Genomic DNA, 21,760 nt, shown 5'->3' on the forward strand with positions numbered 1-21,760 from the left:
GATATGTGGAAATGTTTTTGCTACTCCAGATTTCTCCACAACTAGTTCTTGTGCTTTTATGTCTTGAAGCATTTTAAACCTTGGATCCATTTGGAACTTATCCTAGAATAAGATTATCTGCTTTGCCTTATGTATTTATTGACCATCTTCTGTGTACCTTATGAACAAAGTAGACAAGTACCCGACATCATGGAGCTTATTTTCTCATGGGCTACATACAAGGAAGAGAAGTGACCAAAATTAGGGAAATAGGATGTGGATGGGAGTGCTATTTCAGGTTGCTAGGTTAGGGAAGAGTCCTCAGATTAGGGGAAGTGGGGTGTTGATATTCTTTTTGTCGCTGTCACTTCTTTTAAATCCCTCCAATCTTCCTTCTAGATCCCCTTCATTGGAAGTTACTTACACTATACATTTATTGAAATAGAGGAAAGTACAAGTTAAAGTGAACTGTTCATAGTGGGACAGAGACACATGATCTGTCGTGTTGTTTTGGCTTTACCTCATAAATGTGTCGCTTTGTCTAGACATTCTCCCAGATAGTGTTTAATAGTTAATACATTTAGAGCTTACATTCCTCCTTTTATAGTTGCCAGAGGAAGCATGTTAATCATCCTGTCTGCACCCTCTGAAGTGCCTCCCGATCCCACACACCCCCTCCACACCAGGCCCCTCAACTGTTGAGTGAGCGCCTCACAAAACTGTTTTTAATTTCTTGTTCTTTTCCTCTCAGCCCTTATGTTGGTGGGTTGTTTCATAGACTGTTAGCCCGCCCAAACACCAAACTCTGGGAATTTTTCCCTCTTCCTACTCATGACTGGGATTTCTCCTGAGCATGTGGAGCCGTGGTGCTGGCCTTAGAGAGTTATGGTGAGAAAAAGGCCCTTTAGCCCAAGACAGGAAATCCCCACCTTGTCTGAGCCAGACTTTAGCTGTCAGTTTTGTCTCATTGGTGGGATGTGGCTGCGATCCTGGTGCGTCTTTTCTACCTAATGACTTGTACTTTGGTTTGTGTCTGAGGCAGAAGTCTTTGGTGAGAGACAGCTAGTCCAGTGAAGGCTTTCAGGGATTCTTACCCCTGACTCCTACCCTCTCCGTTACCAAGAGTAAGAATTTACAGCAAGGGGCTACGGAGCTTGTTCCCTTTCCTTTTGTCTAAATGAGATCTTTAAACCTTTACTCAAGTTTATCTTCTAGAGCATAGCTAGCGACACAGGAAGGAAGGGGAATCAGGAGATGTTATCCTCCTGTGTAGTCCATCCAGCATGTATTTCTGATTTTTATCTTGATAATTGGACATTTTCGTCTTAGTGATGAATGTAGAAAAAGCATTGAATAATTTAATTGTTGGTCTTTTTGAACAAATATTCTGATTATATCTAGTATTTTTTTGGTCACAAATAGCAGAAAGCCTACTCAAGCTCTTGTAAACTCACAAACATTAAAAAAAAAAAAAAACAAGAAGTCTAGAGGTAAAATCTAAATTTCAGGAATGGTTTGATCAGGCTTGTTTCCTTCCTCCTTCCCTTTTTTCCTCCCTTCCTCCTTTCCCTTCTCTTCCCTGCCTCCTTTCCCTTTGCCTCCCTTCCCCAACCTTCTCCTTACCTCCCTCTTCCTCCCTTTTTTCTGTTTTTCCTCTGGCCTTTGTACTTGTCAGCTTTGGCTTCTGGTTGATTCCTCTTTGGTTACAGTTCAATCCACTCCCTTCCTCTTGTTCATTCACATTCTGGGAGGAGGGTAGATTTTCCCCTCTGGCTCTGAGCAAAAATCTGGAGCCTTATTTTGAGTCACACTAACCTAAAACATTCTCTCCAGTTGGGGAAATCCCATATGCTAATTGGCTTAGTCCTGGGTTAACACCCTTTCCCAAGCCAATTACTTGTTAAGGAGGATGAAATTAGATCGATGGCCAGGTACCAACCAGACATTATTTCCAGAGCTTTAGAAATAGGGTCAGGCTTTCCAGACTTTAGGGTTTGAATGTAATTTGCAGAAGAAAGTATACATAATCATGTTTATTGAACAGATACTATGTGCCAAGTCCTATGGGACATGCTCTATATGTAATGACTTATATAATACTCATCACATCCCTGTGATCACTTGTAGGAATGTAGTCAGTGAGAGTGAATTTTGGCTAGGCTATTAACAAGTACTTTACATGCCTAATTCATTCTTCTAGGTGTTACAAAAAGTGTTCTTATGAATTTAGAACTCTTACATAAGTTTTAGCAATAATCCAATATAACCTTGTATTGTGTGTATAAAGAAACGGAATCATTATAAGACTTGATTGCAGCCACATCCAAGTCTACCTTCCAGAGTTGAGACTAGAGTAATGAAAAGAACGATTTTGTGGCAGGGCTGTCACCACCTATCTCTCTCATGCTCCTGGCAGGCATAGCTAACTGATCTGCTCTTCACTGATAGTCATTATACAGTCATTTGGAGCTACGTGTGAATTAGAGCTTACTGCCCATCTTTGATCCAAAACTCAGATGGCTAGTCTCATTACCCAGCCCTCTTTCCACCGTGCCAGATGGTCATTTTTATTGTTCGATGGTTACATTAAGTTTTGTGGAAGGCAGTCAGAATTCTTTTTTTTTTTTAGATTTTATTTATTTATCAGAGAGAGAGAGGGGGAGAGAGCGAGCACAGGCAGACAGAATGGCAGGCAGAGGCAGAGGGAGAAGCAGGCTCCCTGCTGAGCAAGGAGCCTGATGTGGGACTCAATCCCAGGACGCTGGGATCATGGGCAGTCAGAATTCTAAAAGAACAGGTCTTTGTCACTTCAAGAGTATTGATTGCTTGAAAACCTACTTGATCTGAAGTTTGAAACCTTCAGCTCCAGGGACACCTGGGTGGCTCAGTCAGTTAAGCATCTGCCTTTGGCTCAGGTCATGATCTTGGGGTCCTAGGATTGAGCTCCACGTTGGTTTCCCTGCTCAGCCTGCTTCTCCCTCTTCCATTCCCCCTGCTTGTGTTCCCACTCTTGCTGTGTTTCTTTCTGTCAAATAAGTAAAGAAAAATCTTTAAGTAAAAAAACAAAAGAAAGAAAGAAAGCTTTAGGTCTGGAACAAACTTACTTATAGCTTGTAAACACTTGAGATGTTTGGACAGTAAGAATTATGACTTGTTGTTGTTGTTAATACCTCAGATGCTCTTTGTAACCCATTCCTTTTTGTATCTACAAGAAGTAAAAATTAAGTTGCCCCAACTTTAAAAAATATTTGTTTGATTTTGAGTGAATAAACTATCTCAATTATTATTAAGAATTTTGACTGCATGTTTAGATGAGGATAGATTCCATGTGAAAGATACAATTTTTTTTATATCCCAGCTATGTCTAAACATACATTGTTACAGACTTTGTCTTCAAAGGATCAGAATCCTCTAGTCTGTGAATTGCATGCCTGCATAGTGCCTGCTTTACTGCTGCCATACCACATACTCATACAGACATCACTAATCAATCACCCAATCCTTCTGAGCCTGTACTCAGCAGGAGTTTTGCAGCTCAGAACTCCCAGGTTGTCATTACTGGCATCCTTACTCTATGCAATACCCTCTTATTTTTTTTTTTTTTAAAGACTTTATTTAGAGAGAGAGGGAGCACACAAGCAGAGGGGAGAGGAGAAGTTAACTACCGGCTGAGCAGGGATCCCAATGACAGCTCAATCCCAGGACCCTGGGATCGTTACTTGAACTGAAGGCAGAGGATTAACTGAGCCTCGCAGGGGTCCTGCAATACTCTCATTATTAAGGACAATATAATAGGCTTCAGAGAGATCTTAAGCATCAAGATTAGAATCAGGGATCTTCAGTTTATAGATTTGTGTTGTTTTCTAGTTTTAACATCTAGTCCTAAGACAGAGATGCTGTGAAATAAAATGAATAACAGTTGGTATTTAAAAAAGTATACAGGGGCGCCTGGGTGGCTCAGTGGATTAAAGCCTCTGCTTTCGGCTCAGGTCGTGATCCCAGGGTCCTGAGGTCGAGCCCTGCATCAGGCTCTCTGCTCAGCAGGGAGCCTGCTTCCCCCCACCCCTTCCTGCCTCTCTGCCTGCTTGTGATCTCTGTCTGTCAAATAAATAAATAAAATCTTAAAAAAAAAAAAAGTATACAGGCATTCCCATGTCTGGTGTTATTGTCTGATAGTATTTCTGGTGTTATGGTTAGCTGTCAATATTCCCTTAAAAACCCACCACTGATGTGAAATGGAGGAATGACGTTTTTATACCTAAAATTTAAAAACAAAAAATTGCCGAACTATTCTATTACCTGGAAGGAAAATTTACATTTTCTTAACTGGTTTAAAAATTAGAATATTCCTATGAATAACATTGAACAATTTCATAATTATACATGCATAAAAGATGAAAACACTGGAGATTAGCAATATGAATGCTTTTTAGCACTTTTTCCTTTTTTCATATATATGGCAAGAAATGCACAAAAGGTAATTAAGTTCCCGATAGTGGAGAATGCAAAAGAATCACAAACTAAATCCCATAAAGCTTTTTAATTAAACAATGGAATAGTTTTAAGATGTGTTTTAGATTTGGGAGAAAAACCATTAATTATAATATTAGGTAAAAAAATGAATACTAATATTTTTGGATTGTTGCTGTTGGTTAAAAGTAGACAACAAGATGCAGGGTAATAAGCCTGGATTCAGGTAATACTTTTAATATAAGTTCCTTGAGGGAGGAATTAATAAGCATATTTGACTAGAAACAGCACATAACATGTATATTAGTTTTCTTTTTAATTAGATTTAGACAGAATTCATTATTTTTAATGGCTTTTCATTAGTGAACAGAAACCGTTATTTGGATATATTATGGTAAAATAAATTCAAGGTGTATGCTTATTTTCTGTGAAGAATCTCTTAGGTATTTAAAGAAATTATTGTTTGGAATGCAAATCCTAGATAGATATTTGAAATTCCTCACTTTTAGATAAAAGTATGATTTTATATGCTCTAAAACAGCAATTTTATCTCTTTCTCAATTCAGATCTTAATAATGAACTGTAATTAAATGAGATTGTTTACTTAAATTGCTGAAAAGTCTTACTGCTATATTTATATCTGTTCACATTGGACTTGTCAAATAATATTGCTGGAAGTAGAGGGTCAAAATTAGGTTTTTCTCTCAGATTTTATTTGAATTTTCTTTGAACACAATAACTTAGTTTTGGTTCAAAATTTATGTATGTTGACCAAATTCTTGGATTAAATCTGCCTTAAAGAGATACTGAATTTAAAGTAGGTCTTACATGAGCCCAGAGTTACAGTATTTGCCATTATTTTCACGTGGGGAATTCTGTCTGTCTTAAACAGGCCAGTTGGAATTAAACTCCAGTTGTGTGATTTATTCACATTACTGTAGAACTATGTCTTCCTGATGCTCGTCAGCTGAATTGTAGCATCTCAAAACAAGAAAAATACAGTGGCTTCTTAATGGTACACCAGGGAGGTAGAAGTGGTTCTTTTAAAGCACAAATGAGTCATAAATTAAGCTAATAATGTTCTTCCTTAACTACAATTTTTAAAGGTGAGTTTCTCCAACTTTATAATGTTTTTATATAATGTTAAATAATGAAATATCACCCACATGCTTGCTGTGTTTTCTTCAAACAAATCTCTCTTACTTTGGTTTTGCTCAGTGGAAATTCATGCAAAGAGCTGAGGACAGCAATCTCAGCATTATCTATAAACCAGTGCCCATCACCTTTATCTGTTAGGCCATAGACCTACTCCCAAATATATAACAGTAAATCCAATAAAATACGGATATTCACAAAACTTAGATTTTATTTGACTTCTGATCAGTTTCATAAATATTTCTTCTTCTCGTCGGAGTAACCACAGGAAAATGACCCTATTGACAAAGAACAACCAGGAAACAAGCAAGGGTGTATTAACTGACTCAACTTCATTCAGAGCTAATGAGTTTTCCCACTCATTTCCATGTTTGGTTTTGCTACTCAAGCTAGAATACCACCATGCAAATTTTTTGGGTGTGTGTGTGTGTGTGTGTGTGTGTGTGTGTGTTTTCTTTCCCTCTTTAGTCTTCTTTGTTCTGTGACAAATTTTCAGTCTTTCCTGGTTGTTCATGACCTTGACGTTTTTGAGGAGTATCAGCCAAGTGTTTCATAGAATGTTCTTCAGTTTGGGTTTGTTTGATGTGTTTTCCTCATGATTAGACAGAGGCTATAGATTTTTAGAAAGAACCTACAGAGGTGATATGCCCTTCTTACCACATCTGTCAAGATGTGCATAATGGTGTGTAGCATCACAGGTGATGGTAAAGTTCACTACCTGGTTAAGGTGGAATTACCAGGCTTCTCCACTGGGAAGCTTGCTTTTTCTGTTCTTTGAAAGCTAGGCACTAAGTCCAGCTGTCAATGGGCTTAAGCTCCACTTCCCAGAGGTTTAAGGGTACTTTTTGACTCGCATTCTCCAAAATGGGAAGCACCAGGGCCCAGTATACTTTTCAGCATTTCAAGGAGTGACTCCCCTGAAATGTCACCTTTAAAGTCCTGCCCTTGGGGAGGTGAGGGCCTCTCTTCTCTCTTTGTATATGGCAAGATCGACCTGCCTTAGCCTTTGATTGGACTGCATGCTTGTTTTCTCCATTAGACAATCAAGTTCTTGAGGGCCTGGGACACATTTTTGTAATAATAGCAGTGGTACTGTAGCCACTATTTACAGAGTTTTCATTGTTGGGCTCTTCTTTCATTTGTGTATTTGAGAGAGAGAACAAAGGGAGAGGGAAAGGGAGAAGCAGACACCCCCCCCCCACACACACACACTGAGCAGCGAACCTGACATGGGCCTTGATCCCAGGACCCCAGGATCATGATGTGAGCTGAAGGCAGATGCTTAACCACTGGAACCACCCATATACCCCGTTGTTGGGTACTTTGTAAAGTACTTTCCATTGCTTATCTCATTTAATCCTCAAAACTACCCTATGGATTGGATACCACTAATTTTCCCCATTGTACAGATGAACAGACTGAGCCTCTGGCAGCTTCAGTTGTCCAGGGTAAGCCCAGGTGAACTGTGGCAGCTCCACCTGCTGGCATCCATTTTGTAGCACTGTGGCTGGTACAGAGCAGGTGTCAAGTCCATATTTAAATGTGTACAGTGATGAACTGATGAACAAGACTGGTTTTGGTCTTTAACTGACCTTCTTTCAATAGAGAACTCTGCTAAAGAACAGAAAAAATAAGAGAGCCTTAAAAATAATCATGCTTCAGGAAAGGCGTTGAAAGCAAAGTTCTGTCACATTCCTTTCTTTAAAAAAAGTGTAATTGCCTTTAGTGGGCTAGTTAAATTTGCACATACCTTCCATCTTGTGCTTCATAAACTGCTTGTTGTACCTTCTCCCCTTTCAGACTAATTTAACCTATTAGTGATGAAAGGAAGGAGGTTGACCTCCTGACTCTTGAAACCAAGGGAGTCAGGAAGAATAGGAAGAAGTCAGCAGATAAAAGTATAAAATTAAAACTAAAATAGCACCATAGTGTCATTAGGAGACACAACTATGGAACTCTTTAATGTCATCTTCTAATTCATGTATTTGTGCGCAAAAATATGTATTAGCAACACTCTGTAGGTAGGGCTCTGCTCTACGTATGGCAATAATGGTAAACAACACAGAGAAGGAACCTCTTCTGAGAGTCACAAACTAATGAGGAAGACAGACATTAAATTAAGGAGTGGGCAACAAATTACATGAGTGATAGGCTGTCCCAAAGAACACAGGTGTCCATTGCCAAGTTGGTACATGGCCCTTGTGCATATGCCTCATGGAAACCACCAGCGTGTATTGACGATAACATTAAACCTTTGGGCAGGAGTTTTAAATGCATTCATGGAATTCACTAAAAAGAAAGTAGTTTTCATCACAGGTTGAGTGAGGTTTTACTGCCAATATAGATTCTCTGGCTGCAAATATGTTGGCAGTATGTCTTCATGAAGATTGCATTCCCACAAGACTCTCAACAGGCGAATGGCAAATTACTTTGGGCAGCCCAACCACCCTGTAGTTTCTATGCTCCCAGTCCAGCCCTTTTGGGAAGACAGCCTTGTCTAGTAGGTTGCTATGTCGGAGTTGGTGAGCAGTTGAAAACGGGTCCGGTTGCCAACTGCACATGTCCTTCTCATTCTAAGAAAGAGTCAGTAAGGGGAAACTGACGTGCAAATGACTTTTCCTTCTTATTTTAGATGGAGAATGTCATATCTGAGGGTGGAAGGCTTCTTGCTGATTGGTTTTCTCCCCAAAACTAGGTTTAAGTTAACCACGGTCTTTATTTAGTGTCATGTTTTTTACTTAAAAGCATTTATTCAAACTTCTGAAAAACAAAGCATTCAATACTCTGAGATTGTACAACTGCAAATGATTAATGATATAATTCTCAGCGCTTTATAAAGTGTCTTAACACTGGAGAGATTTATACAGTGTGGAATGGCGATGGTGCTTCGATGTGAGAATAGGTAATCAATACCCCCAAGCTTGGAAAAGCGTTCTATTTCCTCCACTAATGACATAGGGGTTTTTGCAAGGCAAGGGTGTCTGGAGCATGAAGCACTCCAAAGAAAAATTAATTTAAAATCTGAAGTGGAAGATCAGTTTCAATTAAAATTGCACTTGAATGTACATTGGGTAGAAGTGTGAAAGCAAGCATGTAGTCGGCTTAAATCTTCAGATTGTTACCAGTGAATAAATGAATCCCACTGGTACGAACCCTGATTATATTTTTACAGAGTGCTAAATTATATGTCACCCATGTCTAGAAGGTTTTGAGAAATAATATGAATGGAACGTGTGCTTCTCAGAGTTTTTCTTTATTAGTAGGATAATTACGAGGTGTCTGTGTTTTTACTAAGGACAGCTTGCATTCTTATTTCTTTGGAGTCAAACATGTTTGGATTTGTTTTACTGTGCATTTTTTTCATTGAGTATAATTTTATCGTACTAGTGAGTTTCTAAATGTCATTACACACACACACACATACACGATATTAAAACTTTAGCTTCCAGGGATGCCGTGGTGGTGCAGTCAGTAAGCATCTGGCTTTGGCTCAGGTCGTGATCCCAGAATCCTGGGATCAAGCCCAGCCTTGGGTCTCTCTATTCAATGGGGAGCCTGCATCTCCTTTCCCCTCTGCCTGTAGCTCCCTCTGCTTGTGTGTGTCCTCCCTCCTTCCCCCCACTGTCAAATAAATAAAATCTTTTAAAAAAATAAAACATTAGTTTCCATCATTTGAACATATAGGCCCATGAGACACATCAACAATCACTTTATTCCTCTGGAAGAAAATTTAAAGAATGGACAGGAAATTGGAGCTATTCCTTATGTCCCTTTTCCCCTCCTTTTTTCCTTCAAATGTAATGATGCAGATGAAAATAAAGTTTGGCTAGAATATATGCAAATGCACACTCTGTTCCTTTATGACTCATCAGAGTCTTAGGGAATTTGTCCAAGAGGTGAAGAAACATGAGTGAAAAGCACTTGATGCTTCTTCTTTTAGTAAGGAGCCTTATAGTCAAGAAAATGGTGATGTTAACTTTTTCTAGAAAGCCTTATAACACTTGTAAATGATTCTGAAAAGTGCCCTGAGGTTGCTAAACCTTTGTGGAGCAGCTAGCATGTTCTTCCTGATAGTCTTTTCCGTCTTCCTGTTTCGGATGAGAATTAGGGAAAATGACCCAGGTGTAGAAGGAAGCCAGGTTATTGGCCAGGTAGCAAGAATATGCATCATTTGGGGGGGGGGGTCACATCTATTGCTCTTGCAGCCTTGACCATTACTGTGACTAAAAAGATGTTCTGTGGTTGTCTCTTTTTTCATGGGACCATTGTTTACATCAACTGTGAGCTGTATGGACTTAGGGGGTGGGGATATTGATGGCCTGTGTGAACATGGTAATGGGTTGGGCACAAGTGTGTAGGCTTTTATTCAGCAGTAGGAAGACTTACGGTGTCTCTGTTTCTCCATCCCACGACACTAGGTTTAGAGAGAGGTAGGAAAAGTACTGGTGGTTGGGTGAGTTGGTCTCTTCAGATCACTTTGGCCATTCCATCCTCATCTGATATGTGAAGAAATTTAAAACTGAAACCTAGGTCTCTCTCTCTCTCTCTCATTCTCTCTCTCTCTCCCTCTCTCTCTATATGTATATATATATGCACATTATCCTTTATTGTTTGGAAAACCTAAAAATTGTAACATTTAGATTTATTTCATATCCTATTCTTAAAAAGAGATGTAAATCTTTCTAGCAAAGGGTGTTTCCTTTCAAGGGGCCACTCCTGCTTTGTCATGTCAAAAAGGTTAAAGGCAGGGTGCAGAGCCTGTTATCAACTTAATAGACATCACCCCCAGATTATTTCGTTTCCAAGTAGTGCAGACAGGTGGGTGCAGTATATTTTCTCTGCCCATGCCTTCTTGTTACCCACTAGGATTCTGCACTGTTGCATTTTTATTCCTGCTGCATGTATCCCCCCAAAAGCCTGCCTTTATGTAATGCTGCATTCATTCTGAGTGCACCTTTATACCCCCATGTCCTGTGCCAGGGAGGGATTGAGGAGGAGAGGTGAGTGCCTGAATCCACTAATTTACAATTTCTGGCCAAACCGAAAAATCTTCCTCGATTAACCAAAAGATAATCCTGCCTTATTGCCCCACTCTTTGTCATCACTCTCATCCTGTGTTATGTGGCCTTTAATTTTTAATTTTTCCTTTTTCCAGTTCACAGACTCATAGGAGCTGTTGTGTTTGGTATACCGTTGATAATAGCAAAACATGCCGAACAGAAGAAGGTGGTTTCTTGTGAATAAATGCTTTGCTTATTTTAGAAGACTTACTTAGAATTTTTTAAAAATGCGAACAACTCTGACAGCCCTTCTGCTCAGCTCCCTTAATTTGATTACAGATAAAGTAGCAAATGTTTGATTACAAATCAAGAAGCAAAACCATCTTAAGGAACATGTCTTTTCTTTAATCTTATCGCCCTATCAAGCAAATGGCTTGGATCCATAGTTTTCAACAGACTGACATCTTTGGGTGGGAACATTGGCGGGGGTGGGGGGTGGGGGTGTGATGTACTTTCAGAAATACAGTGGTTGACTTTTTACATCCTGTTCATTTCATCCCTAACCCTTGAGTCATGAGGACTGAAGTGTGGTTCTCTTTTAACAGGTGCCTATGGTCCTGAGCACTGGGTCACATCTAGTGTCAGCTGCGGGGGCCGTCTCCAATCTCCCATAGACATTGTAGACCAGCATGCACGGGTCGGCGAAGAGTACCAGGAGCTGCAGCTGGATGGCTTTGACAATGAGTCTTCTAACAAAACCTGGATGAAAAACACAGGGAAGACAGGTAGACTCCTGACTTTTTTACTAGTCAACAAATCAATGGGAAATGGTTTTAGATGGCTCTAATATTTACCTTACCCATGGTTTTTGCTCCTTAAGTAGTGCGTGTTGCTATAAGGAACATAGAGTGAGAACTTTGGAGTTAGCTCTTGGTTTGAGAACCAGCCACTTGCTCTACAAGCTGTGTTATTTGGGGCAAATTACTTAACCACTCTGTGCCTCGGGTTTTAGAAAAACAATAAAGGTGCATAATAAAATATCAGCCTCATAAGGTTGTAAGGATTTAGTGAATCCATATAGGTAAAGTGTATATAAAATGGACTTTCAGAAATCTGCTTTAACCTTTATGGTGACCACCAGCCACATGTGGCTATTTAAATTTAACTATTAAGTCCGTCAGTAAGTAAGGCTAAAGTTCACTCCCTCAGTGGTAATAGCCACTTATTTTTTTTTTGTATATCCCCCCTGACTTTGTTAGGTTGTTTATGTGCAGCGTTTGAAAGCAGAGGATACACATTAAAATCTTCGTGGAGTTTTTTTGGGTGGGTGGGGGGGGGATCTGACTTTTATTTAACATGATATAACTTTAATATATATATAATGTGATGATCTGATACATGTTTATATTTCCAAGTAATTACCATACTTGGTTAGTTAACACTCTAATCACTTCACATCCTCCGTTCCCTCCCCCCACCTTCCTTCCTCCCTTCCTTTGTTTCTTTTAGTGAGAACATTTAAGACATACTTTCTTAGCAGCTCTGAAGTATGCAGTAAGGCATTGTTGACTATAGTCCCCATGATTATACATCCCCAGAACTTACTTCTCTTAAAATGGATCTTTATAGCCTTTAATCACATCTTTCCATTTACCGCACATTCAGTCCCTGGCAACCACCATTCTACTCTCTGTTTCTATGATTTCAGCTTTTTTTTTTTTTTAAAGGTTATTTATTTACTTATTTGACAGAGATCACAAGTAAGCAGAGAGGCAGGCAGAGAGAGAGGGAGAGGGAAACAGGCTCCCGGCTGAGTTGAGAGCCCAATGTGGGACTCGATCTCAGGACCCCGAGATCATGACCTGAGCCAAAGGCAGAGGTTTAACCCACTGAGCCACCCAGGTGCCCCGATTTCAGCTTTTTTAGATAACATATATAGGTGAGACCATAGTACATTTGTCTTTGTCTGACTTACTTCACTGAATATAATGCCCTTAAGGTCTACCCATGTTGTCACAAATGGCACGATTTCTTTCTTTTTTATGGAAGAGTAATACTCCAATGTATATTTTACTTGTCTGGTCATCAGTTGTGGATACTCATTGTTTCTATGTGTCGTCTCTTGTGAATAATGCTACAGTGAACATGGAGGGGGCAGATATCTCTTTGGGATAGTGATTTCATTTCCTGAAGCAGAATTTCCAGAAGTAGAATTGTTGGATCATATGGTAGTTGTATTTTTAGTGTTTTGAGGAACTGCCATATTCATTTCTGTAGCATCTGCACCAATTTCTGTTTCCACCAACAGTGTACAAGGGTTCTCTTTTCTCCACATCCTCACCAATACTTTCTATGTCTTGTCTTCTTGATAATAGCCATCCTTACAGGTGTGAGGAGCTATCTTATTGTGGGTTTTTTTGTGTTTTTTTTTTTTTCTTTTTTGGAAGATTTTATTTATTTATTTACTAGAGAGAGAGAGAGAAAGAGAACATATGAGATGGGAGAATGTCAGAGAGAGAAGCAGACTCCCTGAGGAGCTGGGAGCCTGATGTGGGACTTGATCCCCCGACTCCGGGATCATGACTTGAGCTGAGGGCAGTTGCTCAACCAACTGAGTCACCCAGGCGCTGTTATTGTGGTTTTGATTTACATTTTCCTGATGGTCATTGAGCACTTTTCGTGTACCTATTGGCCCTTGGTGTATCTTTGGGAACATGCCTAGGATCTTTTGCCAACTTTTAACCAGGGTTATTGAGTTGTTTTGGGTTTTTGTTTTTATTTTATAGTGGGTTTTTGTTGGGGTTTTTTGCACTAAGTTGCATGAGTTCTTTATGTATATTGGGTATTAAAATCTCTATCACATGTATAGTTTGCAAATTTTTTTTTCCTATTCAGTAGATTGCCTTTTTATTTTTTTAAATTGTTTCTTTTGCTGTGGAGAAAGAAGCTTTTTAGTTCAATGTGGTCTCACTTGTTTGGTTTGTTTGTGTTGCTCGTGCTTTTTGTGGTATGTCCAGAAAATCATCACTAAAACCAATGTCTAGGCGCTTTTACCTGATGTTTTCTTCTAGGAGTTTTATGGCTTCAGGTCATACATTAGAGTCTTTAATTCATTTCAAGTTAATTATTGTAAATAATGTAAAGTAGGAGTCCAACTTCATTAACTTTTGCATGTGAATACTTAGTTTTTCCAACACCATTTATAGAAGAGACAGACTATCCTTTCCCCTTGAGTGTTCTTGGCTCTCATGTCAAATATTAGTTGGTTATACATTGTATATGTGTGGGTTTGTTTCTGGACTCTAGATTCTGTTCATTAGTCTGTGTGTGTTGCTACACCAGTATCATACTCTTTTGGTTACTGTAGATTTGTAGCATAGTTTGAAATGCCTCCAGCTTCATTCTTCTTTCTTAGAATTCCTTTGGCTCTTCAGGGTCTTTTATGGTTCTGTAGAAATTTTAGGTTTGTTTTTACTGTTTCTATGAAAAATACCCGTAGACTTTTGATAGGGATTGCACTGAATTTGTGGATCATGCGTAGTGTTATACAAGCCTTATTTGAAATGCTTGGTAGCCACATATGGTCAGCAGTTACCGTAGGGAGGCAGCAAGATCAAGTGCATTCTGTCATTGCAAAGAGGTCTGTTGGACAGCTCTGTGCCAAATGCACAAATGGAAGTAAAATTCTTACCTCTTTGGTTTTTTGCTTTTTTATTTTTTTAAAGATATTTATTTATTTATTTATTTGACACAGAGAGAGAGGGAGGGAGAGAGCATACACATGCACGGGAAATGGTAGGTAGGGGAGAAGCAGGCTTCCTGCTCAGCTTGGAGTCTGATGCCAGGGTCAATCCCAGGACCCTGAGATCATGACCTGAGCCAAAGGCAGCAGCTTAACTGACTGAGCCACCCAGGTACCCCAAGGTTTTGCTTTAATATTTCCTATTACATTAGAGGACAGAGGAACATGTTCTCGTGCTTTTATATATCAGGCCAGCAACTTGATGCTCCTGCCTTTAATTATCCCCATCGCCCTAATTTGTCTTTGGAAATTTATGAATACAGAACTTCATATTTTCACCATTGCTACTACAAAGAGCTGCCTCCCTCTTAATCACTATTGTGCAATTATCAGTTTCAGATGGTCCATGGAATTAGAGAATGCCTTGCTGTGCTCCCACTGTGTGACCTGAAAATAAACACAGAGGTGTTATATTATATCTCTGTTTAGTGCTACCTGGGTTTCTATTGGTACTAAGTATATTTTTTGTATCTTATTTTTTGACTCTTAAAACTCTAATCCATTAAAACAGGCTCACTGTCTTTCTCTCTTTTTTGAAATAATCCCTTTATAACCAAGTGTGTCACTACAAACCATTCTTAGTAATCCCTTTCAACAGCCTTAGCTGGCCACAGCCCCCACACTGGGCTATAACAACTTCAGTGTCAGCCCTTTGGTTTCATTCTTATTGTGGGTCACAAACTTGCCTTTTTCTTTTTTTTTTCTTTCTTTCTCCTTCCTTCCATCCTTCCTTCTTTCCTTTATGTTTAAAAATTTTATGTATTTCCTTTGGAATGTGATAGCCCCCAGAGTCCAGGGAGGAGAACACAGAGAGAGGAGAGAGAGAAACTCAAGCAGACTCCACTTGAGTGTGGAGCTGGACACGGGGCTCCATCTCACAACCCTGAGATTAGAACCAAGCTGACACCAAGGGTCAGTGTTCAACCAACTGTGCTCCCTCAGGTGCCCCAGAATTGCCTTTTCTTTTGACCTAAGTGGCTACATGGGCGACTTTGGGGGGATCCATTTTCCTTCTCCAAATCAACATTTGTCTGAGATTATTCATGGTTGATTGCTTTGGGTTGCCCTGGTGTGTTCATAGAATTGCTTCTCAAGTCAGCACCATGATTCCTGACTTCAGACTCTTCTTTGTAATGTTCTCATGATCAGTTCTCCTTGCCTTATCTCAGGCTACCCTCTCCTACACCTTAAGTCATCCATCTGGGTCTGTCTGCTCAGGAAAAATGTGTGTGACTGATAAGGTTATCTGTACACACTTTTTCACCCCTCCCTCTCTTCCCCAATGTAGATTGTATATTTATTGTTACAATTCAGAATTTCTCTACCAGTGGTCCTGCTTTATGTTTCCAATGTGAGCATCCTTTGGAGAACCAGGATGGGAATATTGTTGACTCCCCCAACAATCTGAATGTGGTGGACCGTAGTGTTGCCCTACTGGGTGTAATCAGACCTCAGAGCCGAGTGCCACCTCAGTGCCACATTCCAGAACCTGCCAAAGGCAATTCGCTGGGCTCTCTGATGTGCTTTTCTACTTGACTTTCAATGCTTGACAGCCTTCTGCAAAGATAACAGGTTTCAGTGACAGCTTTCAGCTTGGTATCTCCAATGACAGGTTTTAGATGAGTGGGGGGGTTCACTCAATGCAAGTTGATTCATGACCTTGGTCTTCCAGGAGCTGATTTTCAATCTCTGTCACCGTGCTGACTTCCTGGAGTGATCCACAACTTGTTGCATGTCTGTGTGTATGCCTGGTTTTCTAGCATAGCCATCCAAATATGAGCACATCTACATCAGAATTTGAGAAGAAGCACACCTTTCTGAGAAGCAGAAATAAATCCCTTTACTTCTCAGACTGTACTTACTGTAAATTCATGACATCATCCTAGACAGACTATATCTCAAATAATCTATGATGATTCTCTAGGACTGTTTTATAAAACACGACAACCATGTATATACAAGTTTGAACAAGAACCTGGAATTATTTTTCTGTTCTCTTAAGTTTCAACGTATGGTGGTGTAGAAACTTGAGTGTAAAAATCACACTGTGTTGTTCATCTTCTTTGTTTTTTTAAATCTTCTTCTTCTTTTTTTTTTTTAATAAGCACAAACCTAGAAACTTCTTTCATCCTGTACTTCTTAAAATGCTAAAGGAGTTCATGAATTTTCAAGTATTTTGGAGAAATGAAGATTCAGTTGCTTTGTCCATTATGCATGGATCATATAAATTCAACTGAAAAACAGTATACAGACAATGTAGGGTGCTGTGTCTAAATTAAGGGCGAGGATTGATAATATTCCCAGTGAGTAGTATTGATAGGTAACCTAGAAAAACACCCATTTATCTTCAGCCCTAACTGAAGTTGAGGTGGACCTACAGCTGGTGGTGTTCCAGAAAAGGAATCTGGACCTAGGAAGGAAGAGACCTCAGAATGTGAGGAGAATGTAACCAGTAGAGGAAATGCACCAAGTGCTAGAGAAGTCCAAAGATGAATTCCCTCTGCTGCTACCAGTGGCATGCAAAAACGTGCCACAGGAAAGTCTCCAAAATTCAGCCCTGTCCTAATATAGCTTATGGGAAAAGAAAGGCCTTCCTGGGTTTGGGGACCCCAAATGCTGAAGAGCCCAAGACCCCAGGTTAAGGCCCAGGAAAGAACTCAAGAATCAAAGAAGAAGCAGAGAAAGAATGAAATTCTTCATTGGGGAGAAAGACCCATGACAGACTCAGAGGACAAGTTCTTCACTATTTCTAGTAAATCTGCAAGGAAATCTTTCCATACCTCAGAAGCCTGGCCCAGAAATCTCAACATTCCCCAGTTGACCTAAAGTTAGAGCGTCAAGCAGAAGGAAACCTCCAAACTCCCTAAAGAGCTTTTTTAAAATATCCAGGTCCTGCAGTGCCTGGGTGGCTCAGTGGGTTAAAGCCTCTGCCTTTGGCTCAGGCCATGATTTCAGGGTCCTGGGATCGAGCCCCACATCGGGCTGTCTCCTTGGTGGGGAGCCTGCTTCCTCCTCCCTCTCTCTCTGCCTACTTGTGATCTCTGTCTGTCAAATACATAATTAAAATCTTAAAAAAAAAATAATAATCCAGGTCCTGACCACTGTTGTAGCCTTCCCCAAAAGTGAGCTCCGGACGTAAGTGCTTTTTGAAAAACCTTGGCAAGTATTACAGGTGTGTGTTTGTGGGTGTAAGAACCTGTCCTTTGAAGTAAATTCATTTTTTAAATTGCTCTTCTGTGTATTTGCTAACATAATAGAGGGAAAACACAATGCTTCAGTGTGGTTTGTTATTAAAGTGTAACATTTGCTTCTGAGTAAACTGTTGGCATTCCAAAAACATTTTTACAAAACGCGATATCATCGAACTAAGGTTTTGCAAGATGTTACCCTTTTGAGGTACTGTACAAAGGGGACGTAAGACCACTGCATTATCTCTTACAACTGCAAGTGAATCTATAATTACCAGAAAAATTAAAAGGTTAATTAAAGAAGCCCCACAGAAGCCACATGGTCTTTCTTTGTTCTGGTTCTTCATTTTATATTTATCTTGGATACCTAGATGAAGAAAAAACTTCTTTTTCATTCTCCATTAATTTTTAACCAACATGTGGGTTTTTTTTTCTCCAAAAGTCCTTTTGTGAATTTTGTTCTTCCAGAAAATAAATTCAGTAGAGAGTATTTATTTTTTGTGATGGAAATTTACAGGTCACTTATCTGTAAAATAGACTGTCTTTTGGATATTAAAATATGAATATAGAAAGTTAATATTTAAAGCAGCCTATTACATACAGACAGTAACTTTCCCATAAAACAGTTTTAATGTTCATATCTGTCTTAACCCCCCGAGAGGGCTATATATCCAATCCAGGATAATCAATAGAGCAAGTTAGTTGTACGTAGCCCACTTCTCGAAAGTTGTCTAAAATATCTTTACAAGACTGATAGCATCTCTCTTTTTCTTCCTGAGAAGCCATAACTGTCTACTGTGCCACTTCTCATTTGATTTCATCTAAAGTTATTTCCCTTTCTTTCATTTTTGTAAAATGAAAAGATAATGCATTCATCAAGAACATTTCAAGATAATCTTGCTATTCCTAGCATTAGCTTCTAGCTAAATGATCAGAATTTAAGACCTAGACGGTGCTTCTGATGTATGTTAATAAGCCATGGGCTCCTGTGAATTTTAACTATTTGGAGAGCTTTTGGTGTTTGGTGTTCACTACTTTTTCTTTCCTCCCACACCAAGGACAGATAGTCAAGGCATTTGTCATCATGCATTCATTTACTTCCATTTTCCCATTTTATATTTGTCTACTCTGTGTTTTTTCCCTTGCCTACATTCTTTCCTACTTGTCTACATTTGCCACAGTGCCTGACATCGATGGATTCAGGAAATCATTGTTAAATTAATTAAAGAAGATAGATTACAATAGAGAAAGTATGGAAGCAGCCCAAGTGTCCATCGATAGATGATCGGTTAAAGAAGAGATGCTATATAGATATACAATGGAATATTATTTAGCCGTAAAAAAGAATGAAATCTAATCATTTTAACCATGTGGATGGAGTTAGAGAGTATAATGCTAAATAAAATAAGTCAGAGAAAGATACCGTGTGGTCACTCATTTTTAGAATTTAAGAAACAAAAGAAATAAACAAGAAAGAGACAAATCAAGAAACAGACTCTCAACTATAGAGAACAAACTGCTGGTTACAGAGGGAGGGCGAGTGAAACAGGTGATGGGCTTTAAGAAAACACTTATGTTGAACAGTGAGTCCTGTAGAATTGTTGAATCACATGAAATTAATAAACTGCTGTATGTTAACTAACTGAAATTAAGATAAAAACTTAAAAAAGTAAAACTTTTCCTGTTTCAGAGGTCTAAATTCTTGGGTTCTTTCCATTTGTCTTGTCTGAACTCTGGAATTCAAGTCAGAGCTGTTTCACTGGGTCTGTCTTTAGCTAGATATGCTACAAGCTCTGTTTCATGTCTGCTCAGCTCCATTTCTTTTCTCTGACTCCCACAGCCCCAGCCCTTGTGCCATGGTGGTAGAAAGAAGTTTTGGGGTAGATGGAAACAGATTACATGCCAATTACATAACCAGTGATAATGGGAAAACCAGTGCTGTTTTACACAGGGAGACTTAAGTAAATTTTGAATTTTGGGGGTCATGTCTGAGGCCTGTCTTTGTTTTTTAGAGCATACTTCTCTCGGCTAGATTGATATCTGTCATACATTGTATGATTCAAGGGTCAACTTACCCACTTTATTCATCTTGCTCGGTTTAGCAGTGAGTTCACTGAGACTTGGGATAATCCCATGACTTGACAGCTCCTGGATGTCTGAGGCTGCTCCAACTTAACATGTCCAGTCTCTCCTTAGCAGATGACTACAGTGGATTCTCAACTTTTGTTCCTACCAACTAGTGTTGCTTTCTTCCCATGCCTTCTTCATTTAGTAGCCAGAATAATTTTATTTCCTAAATCTGATCATATCTGTCTTTCTGTCTCACCCTCTTTCATTCTTGTTCTTACTTTCAGCCATATCAAGGTCTTTCCATTTCTCTTGGGGATGAAGATAGATTGATCGCTGTCCCTGCCTCATTCCCCAGCTTCTGTGTCACACCCTGCTGTCTGGGCACCAACCACCTGGCTTTGTCTTTTGCTCTCACTACAGCAGGGCCTTTGCATCAGCTTCTTTTTTTCTGGGCAAGCTCCCCTCTTTTGTCAGTACTTCCCAAGGTTGCTCCTTTAACTATCAACTCGTGTAATTTCATCAGTCCTTGAAGATACCCACTTCCCTTCCCCTGTCTGGGCTTGGACTCACCTCTTACCACTTGTCCCACTTGCTGAGCTGCTTCTGCTATTGTTTAGTTGCCAGGACCTGTCTTTCCCCCAGCTGTACCCTCCCTGAAGTCAAGATCTATGCCTGATTCACTAACCTTTTCTTCTCTGGTTATAAGTTGGTAAATATTTGAAGAAATAAATGCCAATGTTAGATAAGCTCATGTTTCTTGACTGCCAGACCAGAATGTTACCCTTTTACCAAGAGCCCTAAGCATCCCCTCGTGGACATCTGCATTTTGGGTGGTCTGGGGGTGGAGGTAAAGGGTCCCACCATTAAGCTCCAATCATAGTGGTCTTTTCTCATTTTGTAGTGTTAAAAATTGGTTGGGAATAGTGGAAGTAAATAGCAAGCAGCTAGTTTCCCTGCCATCCATTTTTATTTAACTTTTGGCACCTACTGCTGTTTACTCAGATTTTGGTATGAACATTTGCTTTAGCCCAGCATCATATAGACATGTTGAGTCTAATTTATAAACAGTGGGTGGATGTCCTGCAAACATTGCCATGAATGCCAGGTACTCAGTTATCCCTTCGAGCTCAGGAGAAAACCAATTCCTTATCTGTCGTGTGACTCCCACCTTTTCCCTCCCGCTGCGCACAGCCTGGGGTATTATTACATTTGGGGGAGCCTCAGACACAGGGGAAGTCTGTAAAAGCTATGGCTTGTCTCCCTAGGATAATAACCTTTATAAACAACGCTTATGCAGTTATACAGTGTCATCTTTATGCTGTAATGTCATACAGCAATGACTGTTGTAAGCATCCTTTTTTGTCAATCCTGTGATCTCCCAGCAGACCCGTGAAGCTACTGTTGTAGCATTCCAGTTTTAAAGACTGGGAACTAGAGCACCAAGAAATGTACTGCCTTTCCTACAAGTGGAGTGTGACAGGTGGTGGTAGTCAAATTCAGACTCAACTGGCTCCATAGTCTGTCTCTGTCTCTGTGCCTGTGCTCTGCATTTTACTTCCTGTCTCAGAAGGGTGTAGACCCAAAGCCCTTGGGTGGCTCCTGCTGTGGACTATGAACTCTAGGTTCAGAAACTCCAGATTTGAAGCCTTCGCTCCTTCTGCTCCCTTTGTCGTTCTGCTGTGATTCCATCCCAGTCCACAGTAGTGGTTCAACAACCAGAGGGCCTGTTCTACAATCCCATGTACCTTTCCTGTTTACCCCTCCTTTCCTATCAGTCTCTATCCGTTAGCTGTTATACCATCATGTCACCTAATCCGATTCAACTTACTTTTGTTGTTTTAAAGTTGAAATTAAAATTCATTACTCCCAGCATGGAGCCCAACTCAGGGCTTGAACTCACAACCCTGAGACTAAGACGTGAGCTGAGATCAGAAGTCAGACACTCAACTGACTGAGCCACCCAGGTGCCCCTTTATTATTATCACAATAGTATCTACTTACTGTTTTTCTTTCAACTGGCTCTCTTTATTTTAATTACAGAAATTGATTATAAAGGAAAACTTGGTACCAACACCTTAATGGGAAGACCTGTTCTA

General features: G+C 39.8%; 1 protein-coding gene across 5 annotated transcripts in view; it reads left to right on the plus strand.

The window, feature by feature from the left end:
* PTPRG (protein tyrosine phosphatase receptor type G) overlaps window positions 1-21,760 on the plus strand; it is a 699,794-nt gene that overhangs the window by 396,561 nt on the left and 281,473 nt on the right. For all 5 annotated transcript variants that reach the window (XM_032359252.1, XM_032359242.1, XM_032359260.1 and 2 more), the window contains one exon: window positions 11,210-11,389. In XM_032359252.1, the coding sequence (XP_032215143.1) occupies window positions 11,210-11,389 (180 nt within the window). The remainder of the gene's footprint in view (window positions 1-11,209; window positions 11,390-21,760) is intronic.

The sequence above is a fragment of the Mustela erminea genome, chromosome 1, assembly GCF_009829155.1.
Source record: "Mustela erminea isolate mMusErm1 chromosome 1, mMusErm1.Pri, whole genome shotgun sequence".
NCBI classification, from domain to species: domain Eukaryota; kingdom Metazoa; phylum Chordata; class Mammalia; order Carnivora; family Mustelidae; genus Mustela; species Mustela erminea.